The 19127-nt window shown below is 40.1% G+C and overlaps 1 protein-coding gene across 1 annotated transcript; it reads left to right on the top strand.

The window, feature by feature from the left end:
• Positions 1–7050: 7050 nt before the first annotated feature.
• LOC128774488 (P antigen family member 3-like) lies at positions 7051–10766 on the top strand. The gene is made up of 4 exons (XM_053893571.1): positions 7051–7134; positions 7815–7923; positions 9153–9303; positions 10763–10766. Exons 1-4 carry the CDS (start codon positions 7051–7053, stop codon positions 10764–10766), a joined length of 348 nt encoding a protein of 115 aa, XP_053749546.1.
• The last annotated feature ends 8361 nt before the right edge of the window (positions 10767–19127 follow it).

Below are 19127 nucleotides of genomic sequence, written 5' to 3'. Positions count from 1 at the left end.
CTGTATAGGCCAAGTAGGAGACCAGTACAGGGATATGTTGAAAACTACCAATTGTGTACTTTTCAAGTCCTTGATGCTGGTATTCATCTCTGCAGTCCCTCCTGGTATGAAACACTGCTTTAGATTGACTCTATTCCTAGGTAGAACCAGTTATAATAGCTTCCATTCAGCCTTTCCCACCATAACAGCCTTCACTCCACAGGTCAGGAAATCAATTACAAACTTAGGAGCTGACTATATGTATTCCAATTATGAATTCCAGACTGGGAAAGTAAACACAAGATGGGTTCAGGAGCTCACTCGGCCTACTGCTTAATAGAACTGAGCTACAACTCCATTGATCACCAGACCTCAATAAGACCCTCCTCAGACTGGAGGGTCACAGTGTCATTGTGGGTCTCCTGGAATCAGTGTCACCTCGGAACTAGTGTCCAATAGTCCCTAAAAGTTCTGATTTTTTCCTTTTCCCCAATATATAGTTACCCAAGTAAAAGGTCCCTTTGGGAAGACTAGAAGAAACACTCAGAGCATCAATTTCCAGTAGTGTATGTTGGACCTTAAAAGAGCAAAAGAGCCAGCTATTTTACCAACAAAATGACTTTCTTCAGGAAAAGCAGAGGACTTGCAATTCTGGACAAGGAAACTATGGCAACCCATGCACAAGTGTAGAAAACATAGTAGAGGGGCTTGCTTTTACAACAGAAAAGAGGAAGCTGGGAGGGGCTTCTGCAGCTTCTCTTTGCCTGAGTGTGGTGGTTTTCATTGGATGGGCTATTGCTGGGCAAAGAGAAATTCTTCCTTCCTCCTGCTAGGGTTTGTAAACTAAACTTCCTGCTGGGGAATGTGAGGTATGTTTATTAGACAGTAGTGTTGTGTGAAAGCCCCTCTTTGGGGCTTCCTGACTCTATTTTTGTGAAGTCTCTTTTGTTTCTTTCACATGTAACAGTCTCCTTCCTCAAGGGATCTCGGCCTCCCCTTATTTTAAAGTGTTCCAAGAATGTAAAAAGGAACGCAAGTGTGAGAATTGGTTGAGGGCTCAAGACTCTCTTCTTACGATTGAATGAGATTTCTTCACTTGTCTTAGTATCTTTCTGCTTATAGAGATCAAGAAAAAGTTTGTAGGTTTCCTATATATTTCACTTGTAGGAACACCATGATTACCTAGCCACTACCATAGGTCTGCAGGAGTCAGACTACTCTGATTGCTGCTTTGAATCTGCTGTCTCTTAGAGTAACCACAACCACCTTGCCTTTGGCAAGTGAGTGCTGCCACGTGGACGTTGCCACCTCAGGATCCAAATACTGCCACTTTGGGATGTGAATACATACATTTAGATTTTCCAAATGAGTGGCTCCGGTTCTCACTGTAAGGTCTGGACTACACGCAAGAGCAATCACTAAGCTTCTCAGGGATGCTGGGCTCTCCCCACACAATTTTTTTTTCTTCTTACAGCAGTGCCAAATGATATGTCTCCTGTACCTTCCCAGTGTGGGTGAGTAGGTCTTAACTGACAAATACATTCTAACATTCCAGTCTCCCTAAGCCTTTGAACCCTCTCCTCTACACTAAACCAAGTCAGGTCTGGCATTTCCGCTTCCTTCGTGGTGGGCCACTTTTTTGTCCATGTTTCAAACAACAAACCAAACAAGCCATTAGAGCCCTTTCTGCATCCCTGAGCTGCAACATTTGATGAAGAATCTCTGCTTAGTGATTCGTATCAATAAACTCAGCCTGACCCAACATGATGTTCCTTCCATCATTATCCCCCATGCTTAAGGTCATTCCCACACATGTTCCCTGAATTTCTGCTTATATAATTTTAAAACTCAAGTAGTTGTTTTGGAGGGTTGAACAAGTTCTTATGGGTCACATTTTGTATCTCGCCTTTAGGGGCCCCCTGGGATGTGAGTTTAGGTACAGGTCCAAAGCAAAGAAGAGTGATGCAAGTAAGTCCTGAGGAGACTCAGCATTATAATGCATGGTCACTGCCTCACGAGAGGCCCTTACCATTTGCTCAGTCAATGCAGGGTTCATAGGCTCAGACACAGGCGAAAAAGCCATACTATTGCGAGTGGCGTCGCTACCAATGGGGATGGGAAGGCCAATTTCAATGCAGGTGGGTAAACCTCTCCCACTGGCCAGAAAGACTCATCAGAATTTAGGGGAGCGATGTGCCTAGCTTCAGCAGGACTTTCCCATATGTTCCCATTCCACTTATAGGACCTTCTTCTCTCCCAGTTACCCTCTTTTTAACACGTGATGCCCTGAAAGCCTAGGACTTCATTGTACTGTAATTCAGCCAAGGGTGAGATGAAATTCTCCATTTGATTTTCAGCAATTTCAACCACGTAGCTACAGGAGATAAAGCTCTCCTTCAGGACACAACCAGAAAATCTTAAGTCATTTATCACTCAGAATTCAAATGCTTCAGTTCATCTTTTTCTTTTGCTCCTTTTTCCAGGGACATTAGGAGAAACCAACTAATATCATTATACTACTTAGTTTTCCAAACACGTTCAAAAGGATCATATATAGAGTCACATAGATCCTTGCTTCTTATAAGTGGTTGATTATGAGTATCAAAAACACATATTTTGTGTATTGCTATAGAGAGTTCACAGACTATCAGTGCTTTTTTTACTACTAGAAATTGAGCCATTAACTTTTTAAAATGTAATCATCTTAGACATTCACTATCAGAAAACCAAAAATCAATTCAGAAAACTCATCCTTAAAATTCAATTCCTCTAGAAACACTCTCAGCACCAAAATCTTCATTAGTCACCATTCTCCAGAGAAACAGAACCAACAGGATTACATACAGATATTCAGAAGAGGAAATTTATTATAGGAGTTGGATTATATGATCTTGAGGGTGAGAGAAGTCCCATGATTTGCTCTCTACAAACTAGAAAACAAGAAAAGTCAGTAGTGTAGTTCAGTCCAAGTCTAAAGATCTGATGAATTGGGATCGTATGTCCCACTCTGCAATCGAAGCTTTGGAACCAAAGTGTTGATGTCTGAAGACATGAGAAGATAGCCGAATGTCATGCACTCTGTGCTATAGCAAAGTACCCATCTCCTACAGTGCTCCCATCTTATGAGGCAACTTGAGAGTTGCATTTCACATGATTAGTAATAACCATTTTGACCTCAACTAGCAGGCAATCTGAGCTTAGTTACTAGCAGTTTACAGTACACTGGAAAATGGCAGCTGCCCAGATTCTGTAGAACTTGTCCCATCCCCACTCATCCTTGTTCCTGTGAAAATTTGAATTTCTTCCTAGGCTCTACTGCTTGAAATAAGAGAAGCTCTGGTCACACAGACAACTGAAGCATTCCCACAGGTAGAGGAGTTGCTGGCACTCTCAGCTCTAACTCCTTGCTTAGCAGCTCAGACAGAACTCCTGGAGGCACGTACTACACAATTCTTCCTGCCTCTACAGTGTCTTTTCTCCTTGCTGCTGCTTCCTGTGTGTCACCAGGGCTTCTTCACAACTTGCTTTCTTCTGAATCAAATTAGGGCCTTATAACAAACTGGTCAGCAGTTATCTCCAACAGTAATGGTGGGAGAAAGTTAAATATTTGTACCAGGTTGAAGTCTGCCCTTTGAAGTGGACTGGAACAATTCAGGAATCATCAAAGCCCAGGTGCCAAAACTGCCCAGGCATCTGATGGCAGGAATTTGAATGTTTGCTATTTAGGTGCTCACAGAAAGTCTAAATCCAGAAATCACTATGTCCAAACCTTTGAGCACCACTTCAGTGCACTACACACGCACACGCACATGCACACGCACACGCACACGCACACACACACACACACACACACACATTTGTGACTTAAAAGAAAAAAAAGCAGGTAAAATCTGGTAATGATAGCCTTGCTGATAAAGATTTTGAAGATAAAAGATACAATAAAACATTGAGGATTATGACTATTCTCACTCTAAAATATTTTTGAAGAAACACATTTCCTATTCAAGTTGCTTTTTTAGGGAAACAGAGACAGAGAGACTGAGAAACCTCTCTTGCCACACTCAAGGTATTTCCTTTAAATGAAAGCCCAACTAGATGGGAACATATAAGAGTCATTTCAACAATACATCCTAATTTATTTAGAAAAAGATACTTTCTGATTAGTGCCCCCTTCCTGTCCTTCCCTTCCATATACTGCCTACCACCCAAAACTGATAGGTCATATAAAAGTAATAAAAATGGAAAACTGCACTAGCTGTCTACATTAAGAAGAGTTTATATGCCACTGGTTTCATCAGCATAACTTCACTAATCTAGGAATGTCTCGCCTAAGAACAGAAAGGTCATAAATATCTTCTTGTTCATTCCGGGAATTACCTGAAAACCCCATTAACCCTTCAATAAAAATGCCAAATGAAATTTTCAACCACAAGAAACTTTGAAACTTTGGTCTTAAAACATCTGCTCTGTTGTGTCTTCCAAACCTAAATCATTCTATCACAATTCTTACCCAATCCTAATCGCACCTTCCTCCAATTTGAACGACCTGCTGTATACCAGACTTCAAAATCTGAATAAATCTCTCTCCTGCCCTGCCACCTCCAAGACTCTACTAAGGCTCTCTCCAGGTACTGCTCTCCCTTTAAGTGTTGAAGTCACCTTTGCTTATAAGTTGTTTGGCTGATATTTCAGAAGTACAGAATTTGAGGAGCATAGTCACCACTGCTGTATGCTATGTGACCATAGACTGAGCCTAAATCCTAGGACCAATATCTATGGATATTTCTAAAATACACACTGAACAAATGACCACAGTTATATAGAGAAATCAGTTACCAGTTCAGAGATTTATATTTTTTCATGTTTATTTATATTTGAGAAAGAGAGCTGAGAGAGAGAGCACAAGCAGGGGAGGGGCAGAGAGAGAGATAGACACAGAATCAGAATCAGGCTCCAGGCACTGAGCTGTCTACTCAGAGCCGGATGTGGGGCTCAAACCCACAAACGGTGAGATCATGACCTGAGCCAAACTGGTCGCTTAACCGATTGAGACACACAGGTGCCCCACCAGTGCAGAGATTTAAATGTTCAGTAGCACCAGCAAAAAAATTAAACAGGTGTTAACAGATGAACATAGGGGAAAGAAAGGAAAACTAAGATAAAAACAGAGAGGGAGGCAAAGCATAAGAGACTCTTAAACTCAGAGAACAAACTGGGGATTGCTAGAGGGGAGGTGGGTGGTGGGATGGGCCAAATGGGTGACGGGCATTAAGGAGGGCACTTGTTTGGATGAGCACTGAGTGTTGTCTATAAGTGGTGAAACACTGAGTTCTACTCCTGGTACCAATACTACACTGTATGTTAACCACCTTGAATTAAAAAAAAAAAAATTAATCTATATAAAAAATATTAGTTGAACAAAAAGAGGAAACATGTGTTAATATATTTATTCTATAAGAATGAGCAAATTGATTCAAGGATGACAGAAAACTAAAGCAAAGGAGGAAATGATTAATCAAAGCAGGTATAAAAATAGGATTAAAACACTTAACATGTATTTCTGTCTCAGCGCTTTTTCTGAGACACATACTCCAACTTCACTAAGGGTACCTGGGGCTGTCTGTCCCCAAAGATGCTGGATGCATACGGGGATTGGGTGGTCTAAAAACAAACTCTTCAAGCCTTTTTCTTTTCCTCGGGAGATCACTTGGTAGCTCGCCTCCAAGGCACAGGCGGGAAAACCTCACCCCGCCCTGCAGGCACCCAACCCTGTGCGCATGCCCATTGCAGTGAAAGACCATTGCTGGGCGCTCGCCTTGTGCCTGCTTTCGACAAGCGCAACTGGGCATGTGCCTTGTGCCCACATTCCCTGAGCAGAGCTCAGGCCTAAGCGGTGGTGTTCCTTCTTCTCTGATCCTTCTCGCTGCCTGAACACAACTGGTAGGCCCACAAATCAGTCCTTCCAGGACTTTAAGTGTGAGTGACGGTGAGGAGAGTGCCAGTGGGCCTCGGGCGGGTCGGGACGGTAGACCTGTGGCCTCGGAGGAGGAAGTTGCTAAGAGTTAGCGTTCTTCTCACAGGCGTCGCGGCCGCCATGGCCCTCGTCCTCGTGGTGGTGGGACCGGGACAAGTGAGGACAGCTGGCGGCCGAGGACCGGGGAGATGAAGACAGGTTGGGTCTTGGGGGCGTTCTTTGAGGTATCTGAGCAAGCACCTGGAACTGCCGGCGGAGCACTGAAGCCAGAGTGAGTCCTCAGTGGGACCCTGGGTGGGAGGCGGGCCAGGCGGTACAGAGCAGGTCTGGAAGGGGCGCCTGTGGGCGGGGGGTGGGAGAGGGGGTGCGGTCAGTAGGCAAAGTGGCTGGCTGACGCTGGATCTCAGGTCAGGTCTAGATCTCAGGGTGGTGAGTTCAAGCCCCGCCTGGGCTCCGGGATGGCCGTAAAGTCTACTTGAAAACAAAAACAAAAACAAAAAAACGGCGTGTGGGACTGGAAACAGGGAACGCTGCAGGGTTGGAGCTGCGTCCCGGAGATTTGTATCGCACTGTGCAGGGTGTCAAGGGAGGAGCCGGCTCACTGGTCAATATCAAAACTAGACACCTGAGCCCTTGTAGTGGGAAGACAGCCATAGGCAGGCAGTACACAAATGATTAAGACCTTCTCTGTGTTCCAAGAAAACCTTATTTAAGGGGGTAAAATGGGCCCAGTAAATGGGAATGTGACCACAGCAATTTAAACTCTAATTTATTTGTTTTATGTAATTTAAAATAAACTCAAATTTAAATTCAAATTTAAATTTCCAGCACTGTTTATGATGGGGAATCTAGCTGTGAAACTAAACCTCATGTTTTATTCCTGTCTTTAAGGTGACTTGACTGCCAGTTTGGCTGATGTAAATGATCTTGCAGCTCGTTGATTTGGTGTGACAAAAGCATGTACATTATCCTTACACAGGTTGATTTTGACAGTATTTTCAAATTAAAAAAAATTAAAACGTTTAGCCTTGGGAGTGGTATACCTAGGCTTTAGAGTACATTTTTCAAATCCCGATATTCTACTTTCAGGGTGAAATATGAGTGGGCGTGTGAGAACAAGATCTAAATCTAAACAAAGAAAGGGTAATCCAGAGTCTAACCAGCCAGCTGCACCTGTGGCTGTGAGTACTTTGGTATTTGATATTTTCTATACCATCAGTTTCGTTCTCTGAAAATGTTGTTGAGCTACAAACATACAGATACAGTGATATAAGTTTCTCTGCTGATAAGGAGTAGGAAACATTGAACCAGAAGGATTCCATACTTGTGTTCCCTGAGGAAATATACCCTATGACTCCATTGTTAAGCTTACTAACAACAGGTTGTCCATATCCATCCCAACATAGTTTAAAATAGCCTCCAAAGTGCTTGTGGCTACCTCTTCTTGGAGTAGCCACTCTGTGGGAAGAGTAACTTTTTTGTTTGTTTGTTTAAAGACATTTTTCTTTGTTTAAAAAAAAGTTTATTTTTATTTTATTTTTGAGAGAGAGGGGGAGGGAGGGGCAGAGAGACAGGGAGAGAGAATCCCAAGCAGGAGCCTGAGGCAGGGCTCGAACTCACAAACCTTGAGATCGTGACCTGAGCTGAAATCAAGAGTCAGATGCTTAACCAGCTGAGCCACCCAGGTGCTCCGGAAGAGTAACTTTTAAGAATAAATATATAGAATCGTGTTTTACGTGTGGGTTTATACTTTTTTATTGTTTGGTATAAAAATCTGTAATATATATTTATATCGTTGGCATGTCTTAACAACACAACTATTTATTTGCGCACACACACACACACACACACACACCCCTAGGCCCAGCAGCCCAGTGATAATCAGCCTCAACAAGAGCAGGCACCAACCGAGAGTCAGGATATTATGCCTGATCAAGAGAAAGAAGTTAAAGAAGCACTTGTGGACCAAGGTGAAGGGAAAGGGGGGAGGAATGTCTATGGGGGTTCGGGGTATATGTGTGCATCGTGCATTATGACATACCATAACAAGATGAAACAAAACATTACAAGAGAAACTCAGTCATTTCCTGAAAATCGGTTGAAAATATGAAGACCGCATAGTTTGCAGCTTCATATGGTCCTTCACTCTAATGAATTTCCCCTTTTTCTTCAAGATTTATTTAATCTGTGTGCTTGAACATGCAGTCTTTTCTAAGTCAGAGGAAACTTTAATTACAAAAGTATGCATTGTTTACTAGTTTAATTTGTAGTTTAATTTGTTCTTCTTAGGCCATGGATTATTTTAGGAATTCTCTGGTAAGAGGTTTCTACAATAAGACTGAGGGCAAAGTCCATTAATTTCTTTCCACCCTGCTCCCTTTATTCTCACTGTAAGACAGAAGTTTGACTATAAGTCACTAATATTTTGCTGTTATTTTTGATACTTGGTTCTCTGCATGATTCATTTATCATAAGTTATAGAGAGAGACTTTGCCCCTAAATCTAACTAGTTAAATTTCACAAAATAGTTTTCAGGTTGCTCCAATAGGAGATGTATGTCACTAGTGTAGGATTTGTCATAGGCGCACAAATGCACTCAGCTAATTGTTCAGGAAATTAAATTTTAATTTTCATTAAATTCCTATCCATGGTGCAGACTGCCTGGTGGCTCAGTCAGTTAAGCATCTGACTCTGGATTTCGGCTCAGGTCACAATTTCCCAGTTCGTGACATTGAGCCCCGTGTTGGGCTCTGCACTGGCAGTGCAGAAGCTGCTGTGATTCTCTCTCTCTCTCTCTCTCTCGCTCTTGCTCTCGCTCTGTCTCTCCCTCCCTCTCTCCCTCTCTGCCCCTCCACTACTGGCTCACTCTGTCTCTCTCTCTCTCAAAATAAATGAATAAACTTCAAAAAACTTCCTGTCCATGGTGTAAATTTAAGATTTCTTAGCTGATGCTCTCTACTCTTAGTACACTGTGGTAATATAATGCAAATGTAGATTTAGTGTGGTTTCTCTTTAGATTGTTATTTGAAATAAGGTTTCATAATACAAAAAAAGATGTGACGTCCACCTTTCCATCCCTTTTTTTATTACAGTAAGTATACAGGCTTGTATTTCATATAATAGAAAGAATAAATAGTATCACTTCTTTCTTTAAATTTTGTGTTTACTCCTTAAATTGATAACCTTTTTTTTTTTTAAGGACCTGACCTGGAATCTGGGATCCAGGAACTACCTCTGCCAAAGACTGGGGGTATCAGTGAAGATGACAGTGATGTGAAGGGGGCAGATGTCCCAACAGTGGAGCCCATGAAAATGCCTGAAGCAGGTATGTTATCCATTGAGAATGCAAAGTATGCAGGTCTTTTCCTGAATATTATATCTTTAATTATGTAGATATGACTTTATTGATACTTTAATGACAGAGTTTACACATAAAGATACTTTCACAAGTAGTTCAGACCCTAACTTCCTGATTGCCTGATATATAACCTATCAGATATAGAATTTAATTGGGTCAAAGCCTTATTAAATTATAAAATATGAAAACATTTCCTTTTTTATAAAGTGTAAATACTGGGGCGCCTGGGTGGCTCAGTCAGTTGAGCGTCCGACTTTGGCTCAGGTCATGATCTCGCAGATTGTGAGTTCGAGCCACGCATTGGGCTCTGGTGCTGACAGCTCAGAGCCTGGAGCCTGCTTCAGATTCTGTGTCCCCCTCTCTCTCTGCCCCACCCCTGCTTGTTCTCTGTCTCTCTCTTGTCTTCCAAAAGTGAATAAACATAAAAAAAAAATTTTAATAAATAAATAAATAAATAAATAAATAAACAAATAAAATAAGCAGTACATACTTTAACCGATAGCTAATTAAATTCGAAATCTTCTATAACTTCCTCTTTTCAAAAACACAAAGGGTGTTGTATGGAAGCCAATTTGAGAATAAATTATATTAAATAAATAAATAAATAAATACCACAAAATGCATTTGGAGTAAATACCAGTTTGTGTGAAATATGCCAAGGCACTGAAGTATGTTCCAATACCAGCTCTAACATAAGTTGTGTGATTCTGGGAGAATCCCCTCACTTCTCAACCCATCTTGACTCATATATTTAGAGATTTCAAATCAGATAAATTGCAGTCATTTTTTATTGCTGATTTTTGTATTCTGTGGTTCTGTTGGATAATATACATGGAATACAAAAATCTCCTATCTTGTATGATTTATTTATCAGGTAACATCTTTGGTCAAATTTTAACATCTGAGTTGAGATTTCACTGGTACTGAGATCAAGAAAACACACTGTTTGATGTTGGTTTTTCTCTGTGGAGACATTTCGTCAAATTCTAAATTATTGTGGCTCTTACGAAACACGTGCATTTTGAAACCTTTCCCCAATGAAGGCTCAAATGACTGAGTAATAAAATGGCAAGACATAGTCTAGTTTCTGGTTTCTGTGGCACATCAAGTAGGGAGAGTGCATGGGTGTTATATGTAAGCGATGAATCCCTAAATTCTACTCCTGAAACCAGTACGACACTAGATGTTAACTAACTTGAATCTAAACATAAAGATAAAAAAATGAAACTACCTTTTAATAGGTTCATTTCATTTTATCTGTTCTGAACCTGAAGGGTCTTTTTGTTTTCTTGTACCAATAGAAAGTGTGGTGTGTTCCAAAAACGTTGGTAAAGTATATGCATGGAATTCTGTCTTATAAAATGGAAGCTATAGTGTCCTCTGCATATCATTAATTTAATCTAAATAAAATTTTGCTGAGTACTGTTTCCAACTCTGTGTCTGTCTTACAGGTGAAGGTTAACCGAAGGTGTAAGCAAAAAGAAGCTGAAACGATGCAAACTGCTCTCATGTAGGAAGGATACTTTACTGTTCAAAGTCTCTCAATAAAATCTTACAACTTTCTCCAAAGACTCTTTCAAACCTTTGTTAAACTTACTTTAAGTATTAGATGCTATTGAAAATTGTGTCATTTTTTGAAATTTTGTATTCTGATTGAGCTGGTAAGTGCAGATATATCTGTACATCAATGGTCTCTCCAGCAGCCTTGCTACATAACGATTTAATGCCAGAGGTGCATGTCAACATCTGTTATGAGTTTCAACGTACACAATTCTATCATCTTTGAATACTAACAGTTTGTTCCTGCTGTTTTAAACATTGTCCCCCCTCTTTGTTTCCTCATTTTACAATATTGGACAGACCCACCCAGTACAGTGTTGGAAAGTATTGGCAATAATGGACATCCTGGTCTTATTTCTGATAGGAATTAGAAAATTTTTACCATTTCACTATATTTACTGTGACATAGAGGAAGTTCCATTCTTAGTTTAGTTTCCTAACAGTATTTCTATTGAATATATATTGGCTTTCATCAAACATTTGTAGTACATTTATTCAGATGATCGTGGGAGTTTTCTTCCATGAATCTGTCAATGCAATGAATCTCATACACATTTTCCTATGTTTAAATCAACCATACACTTCTGGGTGAATGTTCATGATCTCTTACCTTTTTGAATAATCTACATCATATTAATTGGGTTAGAATTTTTATTAATATCCTCACGAGTGACATTAGCATCTACTTTTATTTCACATACACTCTTGGATTTTAGTATCAAGGATATATTGGCTTTATAAAATGAATTGGTATGTAAAACCTCTTTTTCTCTTCTCTGGAACTGAAGACTCCGAAAGGCTGTGAGTAATGTAAGACTAGACTTTCCCATGTTCAGCTGTGCGTGGATTGCATCGCTTTCTTGGAAATTGGACCCTACCTAAATGGCAGGGAACCTCCAGATCCCCATCATTTCGAATTTGGTGAGGTGCCCGTCTTCCCTGCAACATGCCTCTACTGATGCCATCACTCCGAAAGCTACCTGCTCTAGTTTCTATGCTGTTACTAATCTTCTATACCCACAAATTTAAAAGTCACGGCTCTATTAGCTAGATAATTTTGATCTGTGCTCTCTAATTGTGAATAGCTGGCCATCCACTAGTTGTGTGCACGTAGGACAATAGATCCATTTATTAAGTTTTTAAAGAATAAGTTATTATAAAAACTCTATTGATAGCATGTATACTATATATTAGCGAATTCTTTTCCTAGGTTCCATACATTTATAACTTCATTTAATCTTCACAAAAAGGTGTGTCAGATTGTAGCCACAACTTACAATTGACTCTAACGAGCAGTAGATTTTGGGACTCAGCTCTAAGTCAGAAGCCCTTGGTCTTCCTCAAAGTAAATACATCTGAAAACTTTGGCCAGGAAAACTGATGGTGTACATGGTGACTATACTGTTAATCTGATGTTTTCATGAAAACTTATAGTAACTTTATGTTTTACATGAAGGAAGTGTTTCACAAAATGTGGCACACAGACTTCACATGGTTTTCCAGGTGATTTCATTGATACAGAAGGAAAAAACATTTAAAATTTAAAAATAATAGCATACTTATTTTACTGTGCTACAAAAAATATATGTAACTATGGCACTACAGCTATTTGGAACAGTTTATCCAAAGACAAAGAATGATGTCACAAGCCCCATGGCAAAAACCCACAGATCTGCAAAACTTCTTTCTTCATAAGATATTTAAAGGCATGGATGTTAGCCATTCTTACAGGTGTGAAGTGATGTCTCATTGTAGTTTTGTATTACCCTAATGACGAGTGATGTTGAGCGTCTTTTCGTGTGTCTGTGGGCAATTTGGAGTCTTCTTTACAAAAATGTCTATTCCTGTCTTCTGCTCATGTTTTCAATCGGGTTATTTGTGTTTTGGGGTGTTGAGTTTTATAAATTCTTTCTATATTGTGGATACTAACCCATTATCAGATATGCCATTTGCAAATATCTTCTCCCATTCTATAGGTTGCCTTTTAGTTTTGTTAATGGTTTCCTTCCCTGTGCAGAAGGTGTTTATTTTGATGAAGTCCCAGTGGTTTATTTTTGCTTTTGTTTCCCTTGCCTCGGGAGACATATCTAGAAAGAAGTTGCTACAGCGGATGTCAAAGAGGTTACTGCCTGTGTTCTCCTCTAGGATTTTGATGGTTTTGGGTCGCACATTTAGGCCTTTGATCCATTTTGAATTAATTTTTATTTTTTAATTTATTTAAATACAAGCTAGATAACATACAGTGTAGTCTTGGCCTCAGGAGTAGAACCCAGTGATTCATCTCCCCCTGTGACACCCAGTGCTCATCCTGAGAAGTGCCCTCCTTAATGTGCATCACCCATTTAACCCATCCTCCCTCCCACCCACCCCTCCAGCAACCCTGTTTGTTCTCTGTATTTAAGAGTCCCTCTGGTTTGCCTCCCTCTCTGTTTTTATCTCATTTTTGGGTATGGTGTAAGAAACTGGTCCAGTTTCATTCTTCTGCATGGTGGTGTCCAGTATTCCTAACAGCATTTGTTAAGGAGCCTGTCTTTTTCCTCGTGGATACTCTTTCCTGCTTTACCGAAAATGAATTGACCATATACTTGTGGGTTCCTTTGTGGGTATTTTATTCTGTTCCATTGATCTATGTGTCTATTTTAGTGGCAGTTCCATACTGTTTTGGTCACTACAGCTTTGTAATACAATTTTATGTCCCAAATAGTGATGCCTCCAGGTTTGCTTTGCTTTTTCAAGGTTGCTTTGGCTATTCTGGGTCTTTTGTGGCTCCCTACCAGTTTTAGGTCTGTGACAAATGCTGGCAGTATGTTGATAGGGATTGCATTAAATGTGTAGATCGCTTTGCGTAGTTTTGACAGTTTATCAATATTTGTTCTTCCAATCCATGAGCATGGAATGTCTTTCCATTTCTTTGTGTATATTCAATGTCTTTCATCAGTGTTTTAGAGTCTTCAGAGTACTACAGGTATTTCACCTCTCTGGTTAGGTTTGTTCCTAGGTATCTGATTGTTTTCAGTGCAATTGTAAATGGGATTGATTCCTTAATTTCCCTTTCTGCTGCTTCACTCTTGCTGCATAGAAACGCCACAGATTTCTCGCCTGGGTGGCTCGGTCGGTTAAGCGTCCGGCTTCGGCTCAGGTCATGATCTCACCTGAATTCGTGGGTTCGAGCCCCGCATCGGGCTCTGTGCTGTCAGCTCAGAGCCTGAAGCCTGCTACTGATTCTGTGTCTCCCTCTCTCTCTGCCCCTCCCCTACTCACGCTCTGTCTCTCTCTGCCTCTCAAAAATAAGTAAATGTTAAAAAAAAAAAGAAAGAAATGCCACAGATTTCTGTATGATGATTTTGTATCCTGTGACTTTATTAAATTCATGTGTCAGTTGTAGCAATCTTTTGGTGAAGTCGAGTTAGGGTTTTTTAAACACAGTATCATGTCTACTGCAGCAGAAGAAACAACAGGTGTTGGCAAGGATGTGGAGAAAGGGAAACCCTCTTGCACTCTTGGTAGGGATGCAAACTGGTGCAGCTACTCTGGAAAACACTACAGAGGCCCCTCAAAAAGTGAAAAGTAGAACTACCCTATTGTGCAGCAGTTGTACTACTAGGTATTTACCCAAAGAATACAAAACTACCAGTTCAAGGGGATACATGCACCCCGATGTTGATAGCAGCATCATTTGCAATACCCAAGCAGTGGCAACAGCCCAAGTGTCCATTGATTGAGAATGGATAGAGAAGATGTAGTATCTATATACAATGCAATATTACTCAGCCATAAAAGCTAATCAAACCTTGCCATTTGCAACGGCGTGGACGGAGCTAGAGAGTTTTATGCCGAGCAAAAGAAGCCAGTCAAAGAAAGACAAATATATGATTTCACCCCATGTGTAATTTTTGAAACAAAACAAATGATCCTAGGAGGAAGAAAGAGAGGCAACCCAGGAAACAGACTCTTAACTGTAGAGAAAAACCTGATGGTTACCAGAGGGGAGGCAGGTTGGGGGATGGATTAAATAGACGATGGAGATTAAGGAGTGCTTGTGGTGATGAGCACTGGGTGATGTATGGAAGGGTTGAATCACTATATTTTATGCCGGCAACTAATATTACACTGCATGTTAACTATCTGGAATTTAAAAAGTTATAAATGTAAAATAAAACTAGTAACTCTAATAAAATTCCAATAAATAAATAAATAAATAAATAAAGGCAGGGACAGACAAGCCACAAATCCCTATTTCCCTCTACATACATCTCCATCACCCTGACAATCCAGAGGCCTGGCTCTACCTTATGCCCCTATTACTGTACACAACACAAGAGTTACATCTCTGAGCCCCCATTTGTATCCTCACACCCAAAACTATTTCTGCAACTAAGTGCTGTCCTCAGAATTCACCATCCTTAGGGAATGGCGGTAGGATACTAGCAACAATCGCCTACTCACTTACAGAGTATTCAAAATATTTCCTGGTGGGGCACCTGGGTGGCTCAGTCGGGTGAGCGGCTGACTTCGGCTCAGGTCATGATCTCTCGGTCAGTGAGTTCGAGCCCCGCGTCAGGCTCTGTGCTGACAGCTCAGAGCCTGGAGCCTGTTTCAGATTCTGTGTCTCCCTCTCTCTGACCCTCCCCCGTTCATGCTCTGTCTCTGTCTCAAAAATAAATAAACGTTAAAAAAAATTTTTTTTTTAAATTTCCTGGTGAGGTTGTGCCTGGGTGGCCCAGCCGGTTAAGCGTCTGGCTCTTGGTTTCAGCTCCGGTCATGATCTCACGGTTCATGATTCCAGCCCCACATCAGGCTCTGCACTGACATCGTGGAGCCTGCTTAGGATTCTCTCTCCCCCCCCCCAACTGCCCCTCTCCCACTTGCTCTTGCTCTCTCTCTCTCTCTCTCTCTCTCTCAAAATAACTAAACATTAAAACATATCTCTGGAAAAACTGAAAGTCTAAGGTTCAAATTAAAAGTGAGACTAAAGGTAGGGTGTTCTGCTTTGCCACAAAATATGTGGGAGTTCTCTAGGTTTTGGAGCTGGATGGATATAGTAGAGTTGAGGTAAGGAAAGGAAAAGGAACCAGGGGGACTGGCTGAAGCACATTGACTTGGGTCCTACCCACTGTCTCCCTATAGGCCATGGCATGAAATAGCAATGAGGTTCAAACCTGCTTCTGACACACACTGTGTGACAGTGGGAAAGGTATTGACATCCTTCGCGACTGTTTCCTCATTTATAAAGTAGAAATCCCAATACTTACACTAAATGTTTGCTATGAAGAATCAATGAGATAACATATATGAAATAGGCATATATTGCAAATGGGTTTGACTTATTCTTTCCACTTAAACTTTCATATAGTTTTTATGTTACTTACCACATCAATTACAGCTCTTATTTTTAATTTCAAGTAGTGATATAAAGCTAACTTTTTTTATATGAAATTTATTGTCAAATTGGTTTCCATACAACTCTCATTGCTCATCCCAACAGGTGCCCTCCTCAATGCCCACTTTCCCCTCCCTCCCACCCCCCCATCAACCCTCAGTTTGTTCTCAGTTTTTAAGAGTCTCTTATGGTTTGGCTCTCTCCCTCTCCAACTTTTTTTTTCTTCCCTTCCCCTCCCACATGGTCTTCTGTTAAGAGTCTCAGGATCCACATAAGAGTGAAATCATATGGTATTTGTCTTTCTCTGTATGTCTTATTTCACTTAGCATAACACTCTCCAGTTCCATCCACATTGCTAATAAAGGTCATATTATAAAGCTAACTTTTTAAATGATTTGAGTTAGAAACGTATTTGATTTGTCTGTTTTAATTTTTTTTAATTTGAGTATCCTGATACACATTATATAACTTTCAGGTATACAACATAGTGAATCAAATTCTCCATACCTTATGCTGTGCTTACCACAAGTGTAGCTACCATCTGTCAGCATACAACGCTATTACAATATCATTGACTCCATTCCTTACACTGTGCCATTTAGAATATGGTTTATTCATTCCATAACTGAAAACCTATATTTCCCATGCCCCTTCACCTATTTTGCCCCTCCCCTCATCCTCCTTCCCTCTGGCACCCATCACTTTGTTCTCTGTATTTATATGTCTAATTCTGCTTTTTGTTTGTTTATTGATTTGTCTTCTTTCATAATCCACATTTAAGTAAAATCATATGTTATTTGTCATTCTTTGCATGACCACATTCACTTGGATTAATATGCGCTAGGTCCCCCCCATGTTGTTACAAATGACAAGATCTCATCCTTTTTTATGGCTGCATACTATTCCAGTGACCTTGTTTGTGTGTGTGTGTGTGTGTGTGTGTGTGTACGCACGCGTGCATGTGTGAATATGCATATGCCAAATGTATTGATACTTATATTGCTTACAAATATTTGCAGAGACATATCTGATAAGGACTGTTATCCACATTTTGGAAATAATTCTTAAAAATCAAAATAGGAAAATGAATGATATGATTTAAAAACCGGGAAAGGTATGAACAGGCACCTCACCGAAGAGGATACATGGATGAGAAATAAGCATATTAAAATATGCTCAGCATCATATGTCAGTATGAAATTGCAAATTAAACAACAATGAGATATCACTACACACTGAGAGCATCAAATGCTTGTGAAGATGTGCAGCTCCCATTCATTGCTGGTAGAAATGCAAAATCGCATACCCACTTGCAAAGGAGAATAAAAGATTCTCACAAAACTAAACCTATGCTTACCATACAGTCCAGCAATCACACTCCTGTTATTTACCCAAATTAGTTGAAAATTATGTCCATGCAAGAAGCTACACACAGATGTTTGTAGTAGTTTTATCTATAATTGTTTAAACTTGGAAGCAACTGACATGGTTTTTTGTTTTTTGTTTTTGTTTTTGTTTTTTTGTAGATAAATGTATAAAAAAATTGTGGTAAATCCCGAGAATGGAATATTATACAGGGATAAAATAAAGGAGCTATCAAACCATAAAAGGATATGAGGAATCGTAAATGCATCTTAAGTGAAAAAGTCCAACTGAAAAGGCTGCATACTGTATATTCCTATTATGTGACATTCTGGAAAAGGCAAAACAATGGAGACAGTAAAGCATTAGGAGTTAGAGGAGAGAAGGAAGAATAGGCGGTGCGTAGAGCATTTTTCGGACAGGGAAATAATTCTGTATGACACTATAATTGCACTTTTGGTATTTACCCAATGTAGCTGAAAACTTATGTCCACTTAAAAATCATGTGGATATGACATTACATACTTGTGAAAACTCTTAGAATGTACAACACCAAAAGTGAATCATAATGTAAACTGTGGGTGGACTTTTGATGATTATGATCTATTGGTTCATCAGTTATAGTTAACGTATACACTCAGGGGCAGAATACTGAAAGTGGAGGCACTGTGTATTTGTGGGAGGAGTGGGTACGTGGGAACTCTATACTTTCAGTTCAATTTTTCTGTGAACTTAAAACTGCTCTAAAAAGTAAAACTATTTTAAAAATCCAGTGAGGAGTTTCTGGTTCTGGCTGCCATGGAGTTAGCTCATGGCTGCCCATGTCCTTTTGATTGTAACTAATAATTCTAGACAAAATACAAAAAACACTTCCATGAGAAATCTGGAAAGCAAGCAAAAGCAGATACCTTGTACTAGAGAGTGAAACCAGGGAGTAGGGAATGGTACAGGTTTTATTACCCATTTTCTTTTACCCTTTTGCCTTTTTTCCCCAAGAAACACTATCTCACAGATTTGGGCAGCAGCAGGGATACATGCAGTTGACAGAGAAAGAAAATTTGGGTCCGATTTACAGATGATGCTGCACAATATGCAGACACTGCCCAAAAGTGGACAGCTGTAGTACTACAGCCCCTTTCTGGGACATCCATGGAGAACAGTGGTGGAGGGTAAACCTTCAGTGGGTAGAACTTTGAGCAGTGCACCTGACTGGTTATTTTTCTTAAAAGGTAAATGGATAGAAGTCTGATTATATTCCAATTCATGGGCGGTGGCCAACTGTTGGGCAGAATGGACAGAGAATTGGAAGGAACATGAATTAAAATTAGTAACAAAATTCTAAGGAAGAAGGTATGTGGATAGACGTCTCCGAGTAGGTGAAAAATGTGAAGATATTTGTGTCTTCTGTGAATGCTCATCTAAGGGTGACCTCAGCAGAGATAAATTTCTTTTTCTTGTTTCCTTTTATTCTTTTAAATTTCAGTATAGTTATCCTACAGTGTTATATTAGTTTC

The sequence above is a fragment of the Panthera pardus genome, unplaced genomic scaffold (assembly GCF_024362965.1).
Source record: "Panthera pardus isolate Hobbes unplaced genomic scaffold, ASM2436296v1 HiC_scaffold_325, whole genome shotgun sequence".
Taxonomy (NCBI): domain Eukaryota; kingdom Metazoa; phylum Chordata; class Mammalia; order Carnivora; family Felidae; genus Panthera; species Panthera pardus.
The sequence above is the reverse complement of the archived record's forward strand: the minus strand, read 5'-3'. Positions and strand labels throughout refer to the sequence as shown.